Genomic DNA, 21,780 nt, shown 5'->3' with positions numbered 1-21,780 from the left:
TCCCTGCCATTGTCTATTTACTGTTAATTCCTACCTCTGTTGCCTTTTCTCCACTTTTTATTTCACCACAACCTCCCAAATTTGAGCCCTTGCCCCACTATTTTGTCTAAAACCCACTCTACTTTCCTGGTTATGCAGTTTGCAACAACACCCGTCCCAGTAACAGTTCAAGTGTAGACTGTACCACCAGTACAGATCTCATTTTCCCCAGTGTTGATGCCAGTGTCCCATGAACAGGAATGTATTTCTCACACACCAGCCTTTCAGCCACATATTTATCTCTCTAGCCTTGTTTACCTGATGCCAATTTGCATGTGGTTCAAGTAATAATCCACAAATTAACTTTGAGCTTTTGCATAATCTGATGCCAAGTTCCTCATACTGGCTGTACAGAGCCTCTTTCCAAGTTGTACAATTGTCATTGGTGCCTTCATGGAACACAACAACTGTATCCTCTCCCTCCACTGTATATCCTTCTCCAGGACAGAGCACATGTCGTGAACCCTAACCCGAGCCTTAACTCTAACCCGAACCCCACTTGAATGGTTTCCTGTACCACGGTAACATGGTCATTTAGCTCATCCCTCCCATAGCCCCTGTCTTCAGACAAACAACCTGAGAGAATCTCAAGTCAGTTGGACAATTGCACAGACTGACACTCCTGTCTTCTGGGTCCTCTTACCTGCCTTACTCTTCCTGTCCCTGGCCACTGACTGGATCAGCACACCCGATGCTAAAAAGTGTGACGGCCTCTTGGCAAAAAAAAATCCAGGTAAAGTTCGCCCTTCCCTGATGCACTGCAGTGATTGTGATTCTGCCTGCAGCTCTCATACTCTGAGGCAAAGCTACTCAAACCTCAAACACTTAACACGTTTAAAGATTTCCCTGGATGATATTCTTGAGCTACCACATGCTGCAACTTTGACATCCCAACTTGTACTGTCATTCTTAATGAATTTTCATTACTTATTTAGTTATACTATTCACTTATTTAAATTGTGTTTTACGTGTTCTGTTAACTTTACCACTAATATGTACACATGTTAAAACATGAGAATGGAACACACTTAAAACAGTTAACAAATACTCTGTCCTGGTGACTGTGTCAGATCTTAATCTGATGTTTAGGTTTGAGCTTCCTGCCTTCAAATCTTTTCTTTCCAATACCAGCCAATAAACTTGTGGACTTACTGTGATACTTCATGATCTTGAACAACTCTGTCATGGAAGTCTTTTTCATGTCTGGAGACATAGTTCTAAATTTCTTAAATCACTCTTCATATTGTGAATCTTCACCAATGGTAATATGCAAGTAAATCAAAATTGCACTATTTAATTGATTTTGACAATCTTCCTATAATTCAGAAACGCAGTTTATGCAGTTTTCTCTAATCTTATTTTGCAGCCAATGTGCACCGTGAATCTTTGATCCTGGTTCTCTGCTCTCACCTGACAGCAGATCCAATGGACCTTATGTCCCCTCAATTTGCTTCTGCATCCATGTATGTTATTGCTTTTCGCTGTACCTTTTGAACATCTCCACATGTCTCATAATTTCCTTTCCATTTCCTGCCCAAACCGAGCCTTTATAAAGCACTTAAAGATATTTGTAGTATGAGAGGAGCTATAGAAGTACAAAGTACCTAATATGAGAATGTTAAATGAACAATCAGGTTATTTTAGGGATGCCAAAAGTTCATAATTTTTTCATCAAATAATGTTTTTACAAAGCTGTCATATTTGTTAATGAGCCATGGTACAAAGCTTCCCCAGTCATTGTACAATGGATGCAGATTGTTTATCTAGTTACCAACAATAGGCGCATTTGTAGCTAGTAGAATAACTTACTGTTCATTGGTTGGCACTTCCTTCCTGGCCATGATGAAGTGCCTCAAAGTGAGCAATTCTTATAAAAGCTGAAAATAATATATGAATTGTTCACACTTAGAGCAATGTTTGATCTTTCAGATAACCTTACAACTAATTATATTTATTGCTATAATGTATACCACATGTTCATTTTCATACATTTCAGGTTTTAGAGGATAATGACTATGGGCGCGCTGTAGACTGGTGGGGTTTTGGAGTTGTGATGTATGAAATGATGTGTGGCCGCCTTCCCTTCTACAATCAGGATCATGAAAAGCTGTTTGAACTCATTCTAATGGAAGAGATCAGATTTCCACGCACTTTGTCACCTGAAGCCAAATCTCTTCTTTCTGGGTTGTTGAAGAAAGATCCTAAACAAAGGTGTGTGTTGGCTTTCTCTGGGTTGTAGAAGGAATTTAATTACAAATAATTGCACCATCAATGCTTACAAGTCTGAGCAGTGTTTGAAAACACTTAGAGAAGGTGAGCTGATACTATCAAAGATAAAATGTACATTTTAGTTTAGAAATTTATACATTTTGCTAATACATGATTCTGAAATTTCATCACCATATTTACCAGATAAGAATATTCTCTACCATTTTAATGTGTGTTATCTATAGAACTAGGTTCCACTGGGGCAAGAAAGGTCATTTAGGCTGAAGTCTCATTTGCCTGCTTAGGTGAATGTAAACTATCCTATTGAAAACCCATAAAAGTGTGTCGTAGTTCTGGCCAACATTTATGCTGGCAAACATTTTATCCTTCAGGCAGTATCACTGAAACAGATAATCTGACGAGGTATATCATTGCTGTTTTTAGGACATCGGCATCTGTAAATTGACATTACAAGTGACTACATTGAAGGGATTTTGGGCATCCTAATGATTGTGAAATATGCTATGCTGCTTGCAGTGTTTTTCTACTGAAAAACACACAAACATGTAAGAACTGGAAAGAGTTCATTGATTTGCCTTTGAAAGCCAGTGGCAATAAATTAACTTTGGCTAAATATTTGATAGAGTAGAAACTTATGATGTTTGAGATTATTTACCATTCACTTGCTTTGTAAAGAATTCCAGGTCATTCATTTTCATATATAGATGCTGTTCCTGAAAAAAAACTGCCAATAAATTTTTTAGTGTACTTGTGTTTTAAGTGGTTAATGAGGCAGAAGTATCTCCAATTAATACTTATTTTTTACAAAACCCATCTATTTTAGTATTCTTTTTGTTCTTAGTTCTTCCACAATGCATATCATTCCCTGACCTGGCTGCTGACTTTGAACCACTTTAGTAGCATCGTGGTCCTGTTACACATACACATTCCCTGATACTGTTTTAATAGTTCACCATGGTGGAGTGACTTACCCAGTGATAATACTTGGGATTAATTTTGCAAACTGTTGAATGGCTGTATGTACTTTTGTGGAAATAAACTAAAGCTATCGCAGAATATTTGTCCACTTGGCTTGGTTTATGGCACTTATTGAGAGATTAAGCTGCAGATCAGGATTTAAATACTCCATTTCAGTTAACATTTCAATGTAGTACAGAAGATAACTGTGCTTTGTGAAGTGTTACACTTGAGACACAAGTTATCAAACTGAAATCCAACGTATAAAAATAGTTAGATTTTCAATGATGGATTTTAAAAATGAGCAGAGGCACCAGCTGACTTTTTTCCCCCCTCTGTTAATTGACACAAAACAAAGCAAAAGACTAGTCAATCATCTCTATTATTTCAGGAAAATATTGCTAATCTAGTGGTTTATGGTCATTAAACTTCAATTGAAGTAATTAATTGTAAGAAGTGACATGAGATGTACAATGTAATTGTGATTTCATGATATGTTGGAAGTTGGCATTGTTGAATCTGTGGATCTAATTTACAAAAAAAAAGTTAAATTTATATCAAGCCAAGTACTGTTTTCTTTCATGTATGTGCATTTTTGAATATTATATGCCTTGGAATAATTTTGTTTCCCTATGCCTGTGTAATGTGCATTGAGACATTTTCTCTATGTTGAAAGCATTAGGTAAATGCAAGTTGTTATATTTCTTACTAGGTTGGGTGGTGGCTATGATGATGCAAAGGAAGTAATGCAAGATAAATTCTTTGCTGGAATTGAGTGGCAAGATGTGTATCAGAAAAAGGTAATGAAATATATTTAAAATGGTCTAGCCATTCAGTTTGTACCGCAAGTGCATAACTTACTGAACAAAATGGGTCTGAATATATTCATTTATGGAGAGGCTTAATTTGCACTGGATTGGTCTTTCAGTGCTGCATTTAAAACTGTAGTATGTAGGAATCGCAGATATAAATGCTGCATCCTGTCAACGACCCCAGTGCACTATTATGTGTAATTCTCCCGTTTTTCCTGTTGTGCAATAATTTTTTTATACCTCTTCCAGTTGTTGGCTACTTTGGTCTCACTGCACCATAATTTAATGCATCATGGTGGAAGATTTGATTAGGGAGGCTGGGAAGTTGGCTAAGGTACCACTCTAAACAACCTTGTTACTGTAGGATTTACATTGTTGAGGAAAGCATAAGGCTTTACATATGACAGTGCTGTGCCTGAACAAGGAATACTGAAAACAGTTTCTTGAAATGAAAGGTATTCCACTTTCCAAAACCAACATTCCTAACATTGTAAAATGTGAAAAACGGTATGTCAGTGATGTATTTAATAAATCCACTTTGTGTTTCCATGACACTGCCATATGACCAAATTATCACTTTTTAATCCTCTATTAGCTTCAATTTGAGAATTTTTTTATGACACCAATGAAATAATGACATTTTCTACATTCAACAGCTTATTCCACCATTTAAGCCTCAAGTGACATCTGAGATGGACACAAGATATTTTGATGAAGAATTTACTGCACAGACAATAACAATCACTCCACCTGATCGAGGTACAGTGCATTACATTTTTATTAATGGCCCATTCCATTGTATGTGTTGTTCAAAAATAATTTAGTCAAACTTTTGAAAATGTTACACTTGTCTGCTATATTGATAAGGCCCTTGTGTTGAACAGATGGCAGCATGGAATCCATAGACAATGAGAGAAGACCACACTTTCCCCAGTTTTCCTACTCAGCCAGTGGAAGGGACTGAACTCAACCACCTTAAAAATGAATAAAGGAAATCAGATCAAATTTTAAGGACTTATTATAAGGAATGAGTACAAGAGGTCATCAGTATAAACTGGTTGGTCGGTAGATAATTTGGACAACAATGTTTGCTGTTTCAACAAAATCTTCATTTGTGATATGTTGGAAAATGAGCTACTTCTTAAACTGAAGTATTGTTTCTTTGTGCACTGAACTAATTTCAAATGAGCAGTTGTGAGGGTATACATTTGGGATAAATAGGCACCATTCTGATTGACAGAACAGTGGAAACTGATATTTTGAATGGAACACACCCTTTATTGTTGCTAATTATTTATGGACTTCATTAAATGTACCCAACTGATCAGATAGGTTTAAAATTCTATTTCAGTAATTGGTTCTTTGTAAGATATTTTCAAATCTATAAAATAGGTAATGATCAATCCAGTCTATTGATAACATATGTAAGATCTGAGTAAGATAATAGTGCAAAAAGTAAACCTCTCCAGTCACAGATGGCTCATTAAGTATTACTGGTCCAGTATACAGTACTGTAAAGGTGAAATGTACTCTGGAGTCCAACCAGAGCTTCTGCCACAATTTGTTTACCTTCCTACAATGTGTAAACATCAGATTGCCTCAGTGAGGCACAATAATATCTTCAGCAGCAGGAACTTTGCTGCAGTCTATGAGGAAAAATTGAAATCTACAACAATTGTTTGCATTTCAGTGTCAAGCTTCATACTAACTGAAATACACTCCACATATTACCTTGTTTATATGTAATATATGTGCCATTTCTTTGATACTTCCTGGTCATCTTTAGATGTTACTTTCACAGTTTGTTAATATTATTTATCAGTTTAAAAAAAATTAAATCAATTATGTCAATACCACATTTAGTAACTTAATGTTTAATAATGAATGTTGAGGAACATTTATTTCCCCATTTGAGGTTTGTTTCTGTATCTTATTGTCCTAAATGGAGCAGAAAAATATCTATCATATTGTATTCAAATGATAATGAATCAGTTCAGTCATCAGTTACATTCCATTGAGATTGTTCACATCATTCTAGCTCAATTGAAACATCTAGATGGAAATTGCAGGATTGAACTAGCACCCGGTGCACTATTTGTGGAGTGAATATTCTACAAATGACTTGTGTTTTAAATACTCAGTAGTTCCTGCTTTCCATTTGGCTTTTGGTGGTTCAAGGATAACTACTTAATTAGGTGTTGGTAAACAAAACCAGTTACCACTATTTTGTACCCTCTATGGTAGTATTTTTACATATCTAATGTAAAAATTTACTTCAAATATAAATAAATAAATAAGAGACATAACCTCTGAAGCCTATAATCATTGGATGTTATGCATTGACTATGCATTTTATTTTAGCATTGAGGCAAAAAATGTGCTGTTTTGACAAAATCTATTCATCCTCAGAATGGCAGGTGGTTACTAGACGATGTTACACAAGGATCAGTGCTAGGGCCCCGTTGTTCACAATCTGTATTTGTGGGGATTATTTATGATGTTTCCCAATGTTCTGATGATACAAAGCTAGGATGAAACATCAGTTATGAGGAGGTGGCAGGAGGCAGGATTTGAACAGGGTAAGTGAATGGGCAATGACATGACAGTTGAAGTATTATGTTGTCACAACAAAATTAAAATATGGCCTTTGAAGTTTCAACTTCCACCATCTGACTTTAATAATTGAGGCCTTCATGGACCAAAATGGTTTTAAACAAGGAAGGAAAATTAACCTAGAATAACCTGGAGCATAAATGCATCAACTGAAAAATGTGCACCATAGGTTAGCAAGCATTAAAAAAAATACATAAATTAAGCACCAGGCTTTATTCCTAGAGAGGTAGAGTTGAAAAGTATAGGAGTTATGCTAAATCAAATCAAGCCTTAGATACATCACATGTAAGACTACAGCATACAGTTCTGGTTTCCATATTGCATAAAACAATCATTGAGGCACTCGTGTGCAGGGGAAATTAACAAAGAATGCTGAAAGTATGTGGGTATACATATCAGCAAAGGCTGCAAATAAAATCAGGAGTGACCTGTAGGAAATCTCTAAAATTATGAAAGGTTTTAATGGAGTTGATATGTAATGAGTGTTTCCACTTTGAGAGAAGAGCGCAACTAGACAACATCAATGTAAGACTGTGCCACAGGGAGTGGCTGAAACAAACATTGCATTTATGGAGGAGCTAGCCAACATAAGAGAGAAGGGAATAGAGGGTTACAATGGTCAATTTAGATAAGAAAAAATGAAAGATGACTTGAGCTGAGCTTAAATGTTAACACCGATTAGTAGGGCTGAATGGCCTGCTTTTGTCCAGTATAGTTTAGTATTTTTACGTCCAGATATGGTAATCTTTTGTGTGTACTTGGATCTGAAACAACTTCAAAAGCAATGTTCCTCGTTATTCCATGGATTAAATATCCTTTTCCACAGGTTTTCCAATCAAGCATTCATTAATTAAATATTTGAAATCATCTCTCGTTGTAAGTAAATGCACGTTACATATCTTTGTGAGAAATAGGCTAACCTGCACCATGTGGCAGTGAGGCCATCAATGGTTGGCACTTAATTCAAGTCCCGGTGGTATGACAGACAGGCTGTATTCTCCCTAGTTGTTAGAATGTGACATCTGTTAAGTGCCCAGATGATGCTTGTAGTGAAAATTCAAACCATTTTACATTGAGCTAGTAGGAACTGCCAATGCTGGAGAATCTGAGATGACACGATGTGAAGCTGAATGAACACAGCAGACCAAGCAGCATCAGAGGAGCAGGAGATCCTGAGTATGAAAAAGGATTCAACTTGAACAATTTTACAGTAGAACAGAATGCTTTGTATTCCATTTGAGCGCTTGGTCATGTACGTCATTACAATGTGCCTCTTTGTAGCAAATTTAATGCACTTTTTTCGTGTTTGCCCAGATTTCTTTGAAAAAGAACAATATTTTATTATGGGTCTTTAAATATTTTAATCATTGCTGGGGTCCCATTCGTAAGGTGAAGAATCTTAGAATACGTCTAAGTTCCCTGCATTTAACTGCCTTTCTTTAATTTAGTCCTTCTCTTTGTCCCCTTCCCACTTAGTTCCTAGGATCAACATTTCCTTGTGCTAATCTTGTGCTCTTGCTCCAACCTAAAACTTACTGCAGATTGCAATAGCTACGTTTTTATCCAGTTAGTCTGCGACACAATATTACACACCAATGATCATAGCTGACTTTGTTAATAGGCAGATCTATGATGTTAAGTACTTGTAGAAAGATTCTCTAATAACTTCCACATAAGATGCGTCTTGATAGCTAATTAAGTTTAGATAATCAATAGAATAGTATATAAGTTAGCTAAAATGCCAGGCACAAATTCTGATCTGTACTGAATTCACTGACATCAGTTTGAATAGAAGTTGAGACATGACAATTTGCTTTATTACTTTCCACATCTGATATTTAAAGCTTGTTGCTTGACTGAATATTTAATTGGTCCTAACTGGAATGTGCTTTTTGACTGAAGCCTTTGAAGAAGCGTTATAAATAGTCACTTTGCTGAAGTGCTAGAAGCTGACTGTAGAATCCTACATCATTAATGCAGGGAATGGTCACCACTTTCTAGAGCTTTAATTTCCATACTCTTTTTTTAAACCACATGCTCGTTCCTGATGTAATTTGCAGGGTAGGTCATTTTGGACTGAGATGAGGATAATTTTCTTCACTGAGGTGCTGAACCCAAGGAATTCCCTACCATAACAGGCCATACAGGCCAAGTTACTGAATATATTTAAGAAAATAATAGATGTCTAGACACTAGAGGCATCAAAGAGCATGGGAAGAAAGCAGGAGTATGGTACTGAGATAGAGAATCAGGCATGATCATGCTGAATAGTGAAGGCTCAGTGGGTTTGAATGGAGTATTCCTGTACCTATTTTTAGTGTTTCTCTGTGGAATTCATAATCAGACCTGTGAAACATGTATCTGACTTGCTCATAATCTAAGTAGAATTTTGTGAAAAGGTCACAGCAATGTTAGGGTAAGACTATTTTAGTTACTTTTAATTTTGGGTTAGCCTGCATGAGAGGCTATTTATGCTCGTACTTCTGCCTTGCTTACCATCTCAGTTAGTACCCACGGTTTAGGAGACAGAGGTAAATTTTATTAATGAGTGAAAGGAGAGATGAGAAATAATTTAGGAATTAGAATGCCTTGCAAAGGAAGTGGTGAGGAAGGCTTTTTAAAAAATATTTGAAAAGGATAAAATTGCAAGCTTCTACGGAAAAAGCAGACAAGAGGAACTAACAGGATTGTGTTCTCAGTAAAGCTATAAGGAATCAATTAACTATGCCACCCCTGTATACCTGCAATAGACACGAAGCTAAAGGTTGGCACATTCAGTGAGTGTAGTGACCGGTTGCACTGTTACAGGTGCAAGACCATGCAGATATTTTAAGATGCCTCTATGAAGCACCAACAAAGTAAAGACTTATTGCACCTCATCCAGCATCAAACCCCATCTCAGGGATCATCAAAAGTATTGGGGACTGGCTGCTTTTTTACTTATCTGCAGATTTCTAATAAATCATAGAATCCCTACAGTGTGGAAACAGGTCCTTTGGCCCAACAAGTCCACACCAAACCTCAAACCATCCCATCCAGACCCACCCCACTATAACCCACCTAATCTACACATTCCTGAACACTGTGGGCAATTTAGCATGGCCAATTCACCTAACATGCACATCTTTGCATTGTGGGAGGAAACCAGAGCACCCGGAGGAAACCCACACAGACATGGGGAGAATGTGCAAACTCCACACAGTCGCCCAAGGGTGGAATCGAACCCGGGTCCACAGCGCTGTGAGGTGGCATTGCTAACCACTGAGCCACTGTGCTAATATTAACTTAGATTTCCTAATCCTTTACTTTTAAATTTTATTTATATTTCATGTTTTGAAATGCCATCAATCAACTCTTCAATCTCCTCTAGATTTCCCAAAGCTAGAAGAACTTTTTATCTCTAATGTTTCTGATGGTTCAATCTAGCCTTTACATTTTCCAAGGATTTTCTGTCTACACATATTCAAGTATCTAACTGAGGTGGAAAACCGGGTGCAAAGAGCAGACTTCCATTTTGATCAGGTTTGAACATGTTTCAAACTGTGCCAACACCATAAGTTATTGGGTCATGTTTCTGTACCTTTGTTGCAGTAGACCGAAAATTGCATGTTGAGATGCCAATACTAATGATCAGCTGACTTTAAATGCAATATTAAAAATAATAACTTTCTGATGCAGTTCTCAGGGTCACTTGACCCAAAACATTGACCCTGCTTTCTCTCTACAGATGCTGCTGGACCTGCTGAGCTTTTCCAGCAATTTCTGTTTTTTCGCTTCTCATTTTCTGATGATTGTGATCACATTCATTGGACATCTTAGAAGGAAGACAAATGTTTTGAAACCAATATTTGACTATATGTTATTATGGAACCAAATTTTATTGTAAATATCTAGTGTGTTACTTTTTTTGAGGGTGGGGGAACATTACATTAGCCCCAACACAGCTATGTAACTTGGATATCAAGACAATCTAAAGCTGAATATGAATGGTTGTTGTGCCCATAACAGCATTTCACCATCTGGTGCACATATAGCCTTCCAGTCTGAAACTGGCATTGAACAGCAGGCTTTGAAGTTTGATGATTCATCTTACTTTGGGATCCAGCTTCATTTCCCACCATAATTCAAACTTGGAACCCCACAGCAGGAAAAGAAAACATAACATAACCACAAAGCCACCTGTGCTCACATGACTAATTTAGTAATGTCGAACTATGAACAAATTCAATGTATTCTTTTAAAAAATAAATTTCTAACTTTTCACAAAGACAATGTTATAAGCTTATATAAACATTGAAAATTAATTCGTGGTAATCATTTTGTAGGCAAGAATTTGACTAATATTCTACTTTGGATTAAAAAGTTCTATAGTAGCTGATAGGCTCTTGTCATTAGCCACTTGCATTATATGGTTGTACATAAAATATCAGTCAATCTTTGTCCTATATCGATGGGATGTAGTTATTAGACAGGGGAAACCACTGGTTGCAATTGACTAGTCAGAACCTCTTCAGTATCCTACTGTGATTGAGTGATGCATGGGTCCACTTTGGTCAAAAGGTCGAGGCCTTTGGACTGCATGCTGTGCTATACTGAATCAAAACTGCCCCAGAGAATGTACTGGGGATCAGCCATGTTCTTTTGCCCCATCCAGACACACAAAATACTTCATGAGACTAGACGTGCTTAGAAACTCTGCATAAAAGCAGTTGTGAATGACTGACAGATTGAATCATTCTTTGTTTTGCAAAAGTAGGAACATGTGTCAGCTGTCACAGCATCTGCCCCCAGTAGATGTGATTGGCTTGAACCCTGAAGCAACAGATTGCAAATCCTAATCTTAAAAATCCTTGACTTTTATAAGAAAGGAGTAACTTTTAATAAAGAGAACAAACTGCCATTTCATATAACTGCAGCAACTTAAAGCTAAGCTGCAAAGAACAATTGTCATGTGTCTTGTGAATTTCTCACCAAAAGGTTTACATCTGTATCAACACAATAGTTTGCTTCATAATAACATGCTGGCCTTTAGGGGGAATAAAGAGCTCATAGAAGTTGTGTTTCCCATTTTATGGTCAGATATAAAAGAAAGTGTTAGCTATCTACTTCAAACTTTATCTTTGAAATGTGCAAACATGAAAAAAGAATAAATTATTGAACATTAACTGATTATCTTATTAAATCCAGGGTTTAAAATGAGTCCTTTAATATACTGAATTCAGATATCATTAACAGATCAAAGCCATTTGAAGTGGAATATCCTTTATAAAAGAAAAATTTGAAAGTGAAAACATTACATTAAGTTTAAAACAGATATTCTTGTAATTTTAATTTATAGTGATAAAAGCTAGCAAGCTACCTGTATTTAAACTTTTCTATCTTTTGCATGTTCAAGTAGTTTCAGTGCCTGGAGGACATTATATATCAACATAACTAGATCTTCAACAATTTATTACTTGTGTCTTGTCTAAGGAATTCACTTGAAAACGATATGAACTATATCACTTTACACTCTGACAGTGAAACTGGATTCCTACATTGATTTGAAATTTATTTTGAATTCCCAGTGTATATAATGCAATGGGAAATAGAACTCTTTGTGGCCTACAGATGAGAAAGAGGCAGCTTTATCTGCTATCATGACCAGACATGGTAGTACAAAGCAGGGCAGAGATTTAAAAAGATTGTAAGGAAATGCCAAAATGTAAAACAAAGTAATTTAGTAAAAAGATGCATCTGTAGGATTTATTTGAGTATGATCATGGTAAAGTGCTAAAATTTGCCAGTGCAGCTTATGATTGTAAAAGTGCAGGAACACATCCATTGTATGAAACACTTTTTCTTTAGTCAAGATGCAGGTTCAATGGGTATTAACATTAATGATCATTCATTTGGTATTATTGCTCAACTATTAATCCTGAAACTCACCAAAATTCTGGGGACCCAGGTTTGACTCCTGACATGGCAGATGGTGGGATTTAAATTCAATTAAGAATCTGGAATTAAGAGTCTAATGACGACTATTTTGGGCAGTTAGGGATGGGCAGAGATGCCATCATCCTGTGAGTAAATAGAACTCCAATAATATTCTCAGGTAATTCAAATAGAACTTTTTTTTTAAAAAAAAGTCCACTTCCCCAAATTGCTTATGAGCAGATTTACTTTAAAATAATTTCCTACTTGTTTTATATATATAAAAAACTGCATGCACCATTCAATACCGCTTCGCACACATTTTCTTGGGATTCTCATTCAGAATAGGTATTTTCAGATTCCATTTTGCAAACTTTCAAAATCTTTCTTTATTCAGGTTGACAACTTGTAATTCTATCACAGATTAACATATGATGAACACAGCAGGCCAAGAATCCTATCTCTCTAACTGACAATCTTATCAAGTTTTGCAAATGTAACTTTAATTAGGTAAAATCAGATTATGCAGAAACTAAATCTGAAGCCTCAATAAATCTTAAATACTTTGGGGTAGTCTACAGTTCAGGAAAAAAGTAGTCAGTGCAAATTTCCCCAACTGTGGTTAACCTCAATTCATATTAATTTCATGTGTAGCTCAGCAGTGCACTCTAGTGGCTGGACAGGCATTCACTAAAAAGCTGAAAGAGAAACTGATGCATCTTAGGGGAAAACTGAGAAACCAAGGGTGGCAGTGGAGGAATGAAGCCATAAAGGAGGCAGCTTGAGGGCACAAGTGATTTAAATCAGCTATGTAGTGAGCTAGCCACAGATGTGCATAAGATGAAAGATTACTTTTTTAAAAAAAAAGTGACCAGTTTGATTTTGCTTGACTTTTGACTGTCTTTCAAATCATTTACTCCACTTTGTACCCTTTTGTCACTCAGCATTAAATCAAAAATTATGCTGTTTGAATGGATCCTAAATTTCACCTGTTCCAGTAGAATAGATGTCATGGATTTGTCCCAGTAGCCTTTAAATCAATCTCAGTTGCTGTTCACAGAGTATTACTGCCAGTCAGCTCACATTTCCCTTTACAACCACACAAATGCTTTGGATCCATCCTTAGTAAAGGCAGATAGACAAAAGAAATAAAATATTCTTCCTTCCTTTTTTCAAAAAAAAAAAACACCCCTGCCCTGATTAAAATATACATTTGATTACTTTCCTCACGAGTACATTGCAAACAGAATGAATACTGCAAATCAGACCAATTCTCAAGTGTTCCGAGGGTCACCAGACCCAAAATGTTAACTTTTTCCTTCACAGATGCTGCCAGACCTGCTGAGCTTTTCCAGCAACTTTTGTTTTTGTTCATCATTTACAGCATCCACAGTTCTTTTGGTTTTTAGAACCTCAAGTAAGGAGGGCCTCTAGGCACAATGGAATTGTCCTTCCCTCAGAGCCAAGAGGTCTGCGTTGAAGCTCCACTTATTTGGTGCAATCACTGTTCAGATATGTATAACATTTCTAATTCTGTGGTTCAAAAATACATTTAGCAGCATAACTCTGGAAATTTTCACTTAATTGCAGACATCCAACAGGCTACAACTCAGACAGTGGATGAAATATTTGTAGAATTCCTAGTCTTAATGGTTCCCCTTTAAGGGGATGAGCCAAAAGGGGTTAAGTAAGTTCTCAGGTTTGACTTTATTTAAGGGACAATACAGGTTTAGTCTACAAGAGGGAATAATTTATACCAAAAAAAGGATATTCAAGTTTGGTCCTGCTCAAGCACCATTTGCTAATGGATGTGCCTACTGCTACAGAGGACCAGTGTATCAAACTTCACCAAGCAGCATCAGTAGCAGAGTTAGTGGGAAGGCACATCAACTGTACTAGATTGCATCAACACCAAGTTATCAGTATCACAGGATCAGACCTAAGAGATACTGCAACAAATCCATACTTGGAATTTTGCAATTGTGACTAACTGAATTATGCACAAGCCTTTGGAAATAGCCCACTTGTAGCAGGACTGCAGAATTTTAACTAGCCTCACTGGATACTCAGTCTAATTCATAATTTCAGTCTGCAATTATACCAGTGAATTCATTCAAATCATTTGAGTCTTTTCTCCTACTTTCTGCACCTAGCAATTATCCTCAAGCTTTAAAGTTGTAATTACGACAACATCTGCTTCCTTTTAAAGGATAAATTTATACTAAAGACTGTTTGTTTTCCATATCTAACAGCAGCCATCCTGACACCTTCAGATACCCCTTGGCTAAGTCTTCAGTGTTAGCTTGGTAATGTTCATTTTCAATTTTACTTTTGCTGGAAGAATTAGACAGGACTATCACCCATTAGAACATAAGTGCAAATCAGACTAAAGCTAAATTAGGATTAAAAGTAGAGTCAGTACTTAACGAATAAAAAGCAAGAGCAGTGGAGTACTGTAAAAATTTATACAAAGTTTTATTTATACAAATACACATTAAAAATAGTATATTACAATGTAGGATTTCACTTCCATTTGTGAAAGAAAGTGATCAAGTTAATGCATTAATTGTAAAACATTTCTATACAAGTTACAGCTAATTCAAAGCTTCAACATCTTCACAGGAAGCAGCCATAGCAGAAAACACGATCATAAGCTTCATTATAACTTTAAAAAAAAGAAAGAAAGCTGTGTTAGTGTGGTATTTCTCACATTATAGGAGGACAACTATTTGATTGTAGTGAAGAAACCATTGATAATCAGTTGTAAGATCAAAGCACTCCAATTACAACACCAAACCACTCTTGTGCACCAACTCCAAACTGCTAAGTAAAACTAGCCTAAGCAGAGTCGCGGGATGTCAGGTGATCAATAAAATTTAGAACAGTCACTAGAAATGGAGTTCTAGCCACCACTGCTCCATCATCATTATTGCAAGAACATACTGCATTTTCAAAATGCAGTCAAACACTGAGCAAGGGTCTAGCCTGAAATGTCAGCCTGCCTGCTGTTCATACAGCTCTACACCTTGTTATACTGAGTTTTTTTTTGTCTATTTTTTTTAAAACAAAAGACAAATAAGACAAACTTGAATATGAAATTAGTGAAGTGAAGTAATTCAATCAATGGCTCAGAACCAGGAAGGGATGAGAAGTAAAATGGCCAACTTGGGGCAGTGTTTAAATCTTGATTTAATTAGATGTTTTAAAAAAGTGTACAAAAATAGCATTCAAGTTTGGTGGAAGAGGAGCAACTTGACAATTCTCCCTACCAGTGAGAGAATAGATATTGAGCCTTTGATTTTGTCTCCTGCTTTTTTCCACTAAGCATGAAAGATTTGTAAACTTCTAGAATGGTTGAAGGAATTTTGTTAAGAGAAATGGTGGAATTATGTCCTCCAGCTTCCTCTCCCTCTCTCCCCACCCCCCCACAGTATGACAATTTATAGAATGCAAAGCACAAAATAGGATTACTCACTCATCAAGTGAGCATAAAGAACAACAAATCCTTGCACAGTGATCACACACTTTGCTGCAATGTTGACATATTAAGTGGTCACACAGAGAGCATGGCTCCTTGAAATTTGATGGCTTCAAACAGCTAAAACAGTTCACGGTTGCTGGCTTGACTGATGCTATGGAATGAAAATGAGCGTGTTAGAGCAAACTACAATAAACAATTTCATATAAGAGATATAGGAAGATTTATTAAATTCTTATACTGTGTCAAAAAAACTTACATTTTAAAAAAACATTTGTCAATCTGAAACCAGCAAACACTACCCGAGTTGTCAGGGAGGTTTGTCTCATCTGGCCACTTAGTGGCAAGTTGATAATTCAGCTATGCTAGTCTGAGAAGACATCAGCAGTTATTTTGCTGTCATACTCCACCCAGTGGCTAGCTTCATCATGAACAGAAATGAGAGTCAAACAGCCTCGGTGACACCCTGCAACCCAAAACTCACATTTAATGCCAATAGTTGAGTAACTATCTTAATAGATATTAAGACTCTGCCACACAAGAACAGCATTTCTATTCACTTCTACAAACAGCTCAATATGCATTGAGTTACCACATTACTATAAAGGTGCTGATATTGCCAAAAATTGCTTATGAAACTTTAGTTTTAGCAATCATCTTCCAAACAGACAAAAAGAGCACAGAACACAAGCAATGCCCCATTTCAAAACAACAGACCCACAAGTTTATAAACACTACCTGAAATAGATTTAAACTTGTGAAATGAGGAACTGGTATAAATCCTAATGCTATTAAAAATGTTCTAGGCAACTGTTTTTAGGGTGCTCACTTGGATACCTAGGAACACATTTGTGGACTTCAGTGTTTAGAAGTTTAAAATACTCCAGCAACTAGACAAGAATCCAACAGAATGCAAGCACAATATAAAACAAATATGGATTAATTTGGAGTAAGCTTACATCTATATGAAGATCGTGAACCTTTTATAAGTTGTCCATTGTGTCCGAGAAAGGTCTGCCCATGGAGTAACTCTCGTCTTTCACATCCATTACAAACATCTGTTTTTTCAAAGCAGGTATCTTCAATAGGCTTGGTCATGGGAACCAGTGTACAATTCTCTTCTGAATTGCCAGCCCACATACATCCCATAAAGGCTTGTGCACCATTAAAAAGCAAGCTTTTTGTTTTTTCTGCAAGAAAAACATTAAAAATAAAAATTAAGTTGATATGAAAGGATTAAAAAAGTAAAACAAGTCAGTGACAAAATTCTAAAAAGATGAATAGATATTCATAGAATCTCTACAGTGGAAAAACAGGCCCTTCAGCCCAACAAGTCCACATTGACACTCAGAGCATCCCACCCAGATTCAGCGCTCTAAATCTACACATCCCTGAACACTATGGGTAATTTAGCATGGCCAATCCACCCAGCCTGAACATCTTTGGATTGTGGGAGGAAACCCACACAGACATGGGGAGAATGTGCAAACTCCACACACTGTCAACCAGGGCTAGAACTGAACCCAGGTCCATGCCACTGTAAGGCAGCAGTGCTAACCACTGAGCCATCCCTATTTGTTCAGCAGCATTTAAACAGAAATATTATGGCACAGATATTATCTGCTCTGGAAGTTCTGCATGTTACTCACCATTTCGCTTACATTATTAATCGGGCTGCTGATAGCGAGTATTCAAGAGATGAGTTGTATTTCCAGTGTGATGGGAGCGATTAACTGAACTGGAAGAATGATGTGCACAAATAGAAGATATACAGGGATATGGTGTACTAAAGGGGTAGTGTTAAAAATACAAAATAGTTGCACATTGGAAAGGAACAGACCAAGAAGGAATGAAGAACATATGAAGAGGAGGAAGACTGTGTTGGAACAATGGTGCAAGACACATCAGATGAATTCTTCAAACTGGAACCAAGCAAACAAGTTCACAGGGAAGAGAGAAAGAAAGCAAACAGAATAAAATGGTGGAGTACAAAAACCCAAAACCTCCACCATGCAAGTAGGAGACAGCATTGGCTATATTACAGAAAAGGAATGACCTGTACTCAAGCCCAGGACAAGGCTAGACTATATAGCGGGCATTATTAAAAAAACGTTCAGGAAAAGGATACTACAAAATTGAAGTGGAGACAATAGAGGTAAGGAATGAAATTGTCAGGATGTTTCCAGTGCTAAGGCAAGTAAGGGAGAAGATAGTAGAAGTGACTTTCCAGACATATGGGATGTATTAGAAGATTGGAAAGTAAAGAAGTGTGATATGGCTGTTCAAGGGAGGATGTAGGGATATTCCTGGTAACTAGAAAAGTCAGTTTGGCATCAGTTGATCAAAATTTTAGGCACATCAGGGCATGAAAAAAAAAAAAAATCAGACACCTAAGAGGTGGAGTTGATTAGAGAAACTGCACAGATTTGTCAAAGACAATGCATTTGACCAATTAAATTTGCTTATGAAGTAAAAGTTGAAGTGAATTGCAGCAAACGGTTGACTTCTATTCATGAAGAAAAGTTACTCAACACAACAGATGGAGAAAAACAAGGAAATTGAGTAGGGCAGTAAGATAATTTGATTGGCATGGTCAAAATTGTAACAGGTTTTGATCAAGTAGACAAAAAAACTTCCATTTACTTGATGAAAAAACTACAGGACATAGTTTTAAAGTTTTCATTAACAATTGAAAGGGGTGAACTAAGTTATCTGGAGTTTGCTCTTCTAAGAGCAGTTGAAAGATGATAAGTGATCTCAAAACAAAATTGTACAGGTACTTGAGAGGTAAACCTGTAGGGCCATAGGGCTACAAGGAAATAGACCAAAATACTCTACAAAAAACCAGCACAGATCGACTAATGCACTGGACTCCGAGCATTCTGCAATGAAGCTATGGACTAAATGCATAGCCTAATCTGGCAAGCACCCCTTAGCAGCAAATGCTAGCATTATTAATTGTTTTCAGCCAACACTATATGGGGCCAAGTATTCTTGTCTTACTTTTATCACCTGTATTTTCAAAATGCACTTTAGTTAAGTACGAGTTCCATATTTGTAACTTTGGAAAAGAAGTTTAATTTCAGAGTTCTTTGACAAATGTTCATTATAAAAATACATCAAGAATAAATTGCCAAACCATCAACAAGTGGAAAACTTAGAAACATCCATGATGCAAATTTCCACATCTAGAGAAGAAACTGCATTGCGAGGTACTACAATAGAACAAGACGACAAGCAATTTACATGGGTATTGACCACAAAAAAAAGCCTAGAACTTGAGGAGCAGTGGATCGAAATGCTGAAACCTCCTCCCTAACAGCACTGCAGCGGTTCTAAAGGCAGCTCACCACCTTTTCAAGGAAAGCTAGGGACAGACAATAACTGGTGGGCCACCCAGCAATGCCCACATCGCAAGTTACTAAATAAAAGAGTACTTATTAGGCAATGGAGCAAGAAAGGCCTAGTTTCAAACATTTGTAGCACGTTACTGACAGAAATTATAAGCCACTTAGATCAGGTTTTGGATTTCTGATTTAGTCTCATCTACTATCACGTGAAATTGCAATGGTGTTTGAGCACAAGTCTTCACTATTTTCAAAGCAAATTAGGAGGCCCAGATCCTGCAATAAAAAGATGCCAGTGTAAATCAGGTAAGAACTTTCAACAGCCAAACAGTTCAAGACAAAATCAGGAAGTTACCACTCTCCAGGAAACTGGTACAGTATAGAGAGAGACTCAGCAGTGAAATACAGGCCCCATGAAGCTACTGTACTCATGAGACTCAGTCACAGTCAAAGTCATACAGCACAGAAGCAAACCTTTTGGTCCATCCGATCCACACCAACTAGAAATCATAAAATAATCTGGCCCCATTTGCCAGTATTGGCCCCATATCCCTTTAAATCCTTCCAATTTATATTCCTTTAAAATGCTGTAACTGTACCAGCCTCCACTATTTCCTCTGGCAGCTCATTCCATACACACCCACCCTCTGCATGGAAAAGGAGCCCCTTAGGTCCCTTTAAAATTTTTCCCATTTCATCATAAGCCTACAGCCTCTAGTTTTGAATACCCCACCCCAGGGAAGAGACCTCATCTATTCACAGCCCTAATGCTTTTATAAGCCTCCAAGATCACCCCTCAGCCTCTGATGTTCCAGGGAAAATAGCCCCAGCCTATTCAGCCTTTGCCTATAGCTCAAACCCTCTACCTGGGAACATCCTTGTAAGTCTTTTCTGAACCCTTTCAACATGCTTCCTACAGCAGGGAGACCAGAATTGCACAAAGTATTCCAAGAGTTGCTTAACCATTGTCCTGGACAGCTACAACATGACCTTCCAAATCCTATACTCAACACATTGACCAACCAAACAGCTCCTTCACTATCCTATCTACCACCAACTCTACTTTCAAAATAAAAGCTATGAACTTGCATTCCAATCTCTTTGTTCAGCAACAATCCTCAGGACCTTCTCTAGAGGAGAAGAAACACTCGAGGAAAAAGAGACTTAAAACAACAGCACAAGTTCCACCAAACAGCCACTTCAGCACCAAGTCAACTTTCAAGTGTGAGAAAACTCACTTTTTCAGCTTATCGTTTTAATTTTAAAGAAACTTTTCATTGGAAGCTATGGTTTGGAGATTTCTTTCCCTTTCTCCAGTGAAATTAAAATGTTCTGTTTCAGGTAGTACACGGTTCAACAAAGATTCTGCAACTGAAGTTATTACTAAGACTCGCTCTGTTACCCAACTTCAACAAACCCTCAACCCTCCACCAAAACAGCCTTTCTCCCTCAAGCAAAGTTTTGCTGCAAACAGAAACGCAGCCCACAAGTGTTTTAATCCCCTCCTCCCCCGAAACTGAGCTCAATTTAGTAACAGCCCCAGTCGCAGCTCACTGAGAAAGTGGCCGCGCTGTTCAGAAGGCCAATTACCATCAACGCCGAGGTACATGACCAGACACTAGCGTTTTACTGACTCCTATCTTCTCCTTTCCTGCCGACTTCTCAATGCTGGACGAGCCTCCCTCCGGGTCAATCCTGACCGTGGGCTCAAGACACTCGGCTCTCCCTCACCTCACCCCTCCCTCCCTCCCACCCTCCCAGTGCGGCCTCTAAAGGCCCAGCCTCACGCACCGTACACCTCCCGCTTGTATTTCTCCCCGAAGACCCCCTCATTCAACTCTTTCTGGGTAACGTGAATCTTCCACTGCAGCGGCGCCGTGTCGCCAAACGGGCTGGCTCTCTTAGTCATACCGACAACAGCACCACGGCATACACGGGGAAACCAACAGGCGCCAAACCGCAACCTCTGACCCCCTCGGAACGCGCCTATCAGGAGGCAGGCGCTCGCCCACGTGACGGGGCGGGGCCCGGTGGTGTGGCCCGCCTGTGTGTCTCGTGACTCCCCTTGCCCCCACCTCCTGCCACGACCTGCAGTGTCAATGTGTGTTACTGTGGCTCAGGGAATCAGAGCATCTGTTGACAGTTAACGCTAGGACACTACCTAACTATTTCAGCATCCGCTGCAGTGCTTTCCCAAAGTTTAATGCAAAAGTTCTGAGGAAGGGTCACCGGACCCGAAACGTTAACTCTTTTTTCACCTCCACAGATGCTGCCAGACCTGCTGAGCTTTTCCAGCAACTTTCTTTTTGTTCCTGATTTACAGCATCCGCAGTTCTTTTGGTTCTTATTAAAGCTTAATGCAAGCTGTAGGAATTACACGTTAGGTGACTTA

General features: G+C 37.8%; 2 protein-coding genes across 5 annotated transcripts in view; one reads left to right on the top strand and one right to left on the bottom strand.

Annotated features, from left to right (window-relative positions):
• Window positions 1-6,355, top strand: part of akt1 (v-akt murine thymoma viral oncogene homolog 1) — a 110,848-nt gene extending 104,493 nt beyond the window's left edge. For all 3 annotated transcript variants that reach the window (XM_048538326.2, XM_048538325.2, XM_048538327.2), the window contains exons 11-14: window positions 2,036-2,250; window positions 3,938-4,025; window positions 4,694-4,796; window positions 4,922-6,355. In XM_048538326.2, the coding sequence (XP_048394283.1) occupies window positions 2,036-2,250; window positions 3,938-4,025; window positions 4,694-4,796; window positions 4,922-5,001 (486 nt within the window). In that variant the 3' untranslated portion in view covers window positions 5,002-6,355. The remainder of the gene's footprint in view (window positions 1-2,035; window positions 2,251-3,937; window positions 4,026-4,693; window positions 4,797-4,921) is intronic.
• An 8,707-nt stretch (window positions 6,356-15,062) lies between these two features.
• On the bottom strand, window positions 15,063-21,382 carry siva1 (SIVA1, apoptosis-inducing factor). Of its 2 annotated transcripts, none has more exons than XM_048538547.1 (4): window positions 21,180-21,382; window positions 17,001-17,231; window positions 16,039-16,195; window positions 15,063-15,228 (listed from the first exon to the last, which is right to left on the bottom strand). In XM_048538547.1, exons 1-4 carry the CDS (start codon window positions 21,295-21,297, stop codon window positions 15,180-15,182), a joined length of 555 nt encoding a protein of 184 aa, XP_048394504.1. In that variant the 5' UTR covers window positions 21,298-21,382; the 3' UTR covers window positions 15,063-15,179. The 2 variants fall into 2 exon arrangements, with proteins under 2 accessions (XP_048394504.1, XP_048394505.1); XM_048538548.2 differs by lacking the exon at window positions 21,180-21,382 and adding an exon at window positions 20,979-21,091.
• Window positions 21,383-21,780: the final 398 nt, after the last annotated feature.

This window comes from Stegostoma tigrinum, chromosome 10 (genome assembly GCF_030684315.1).
Source record: "Stegostoma tigrinum isolate sSteTig4 chromosome 10, sSteTig4.hap1, whole genome shotgun sequence".
Lineage (NCBI taxonomy): Eukaryota > Metazoa > Chordata > Chondrichthyes > Orectolobiformes > Stegostomatidae > Stegostoma > Stegostoma tigrinum.
This window is presented reverse-complemented; position numbering and strand designations above follow the sequence as displayed.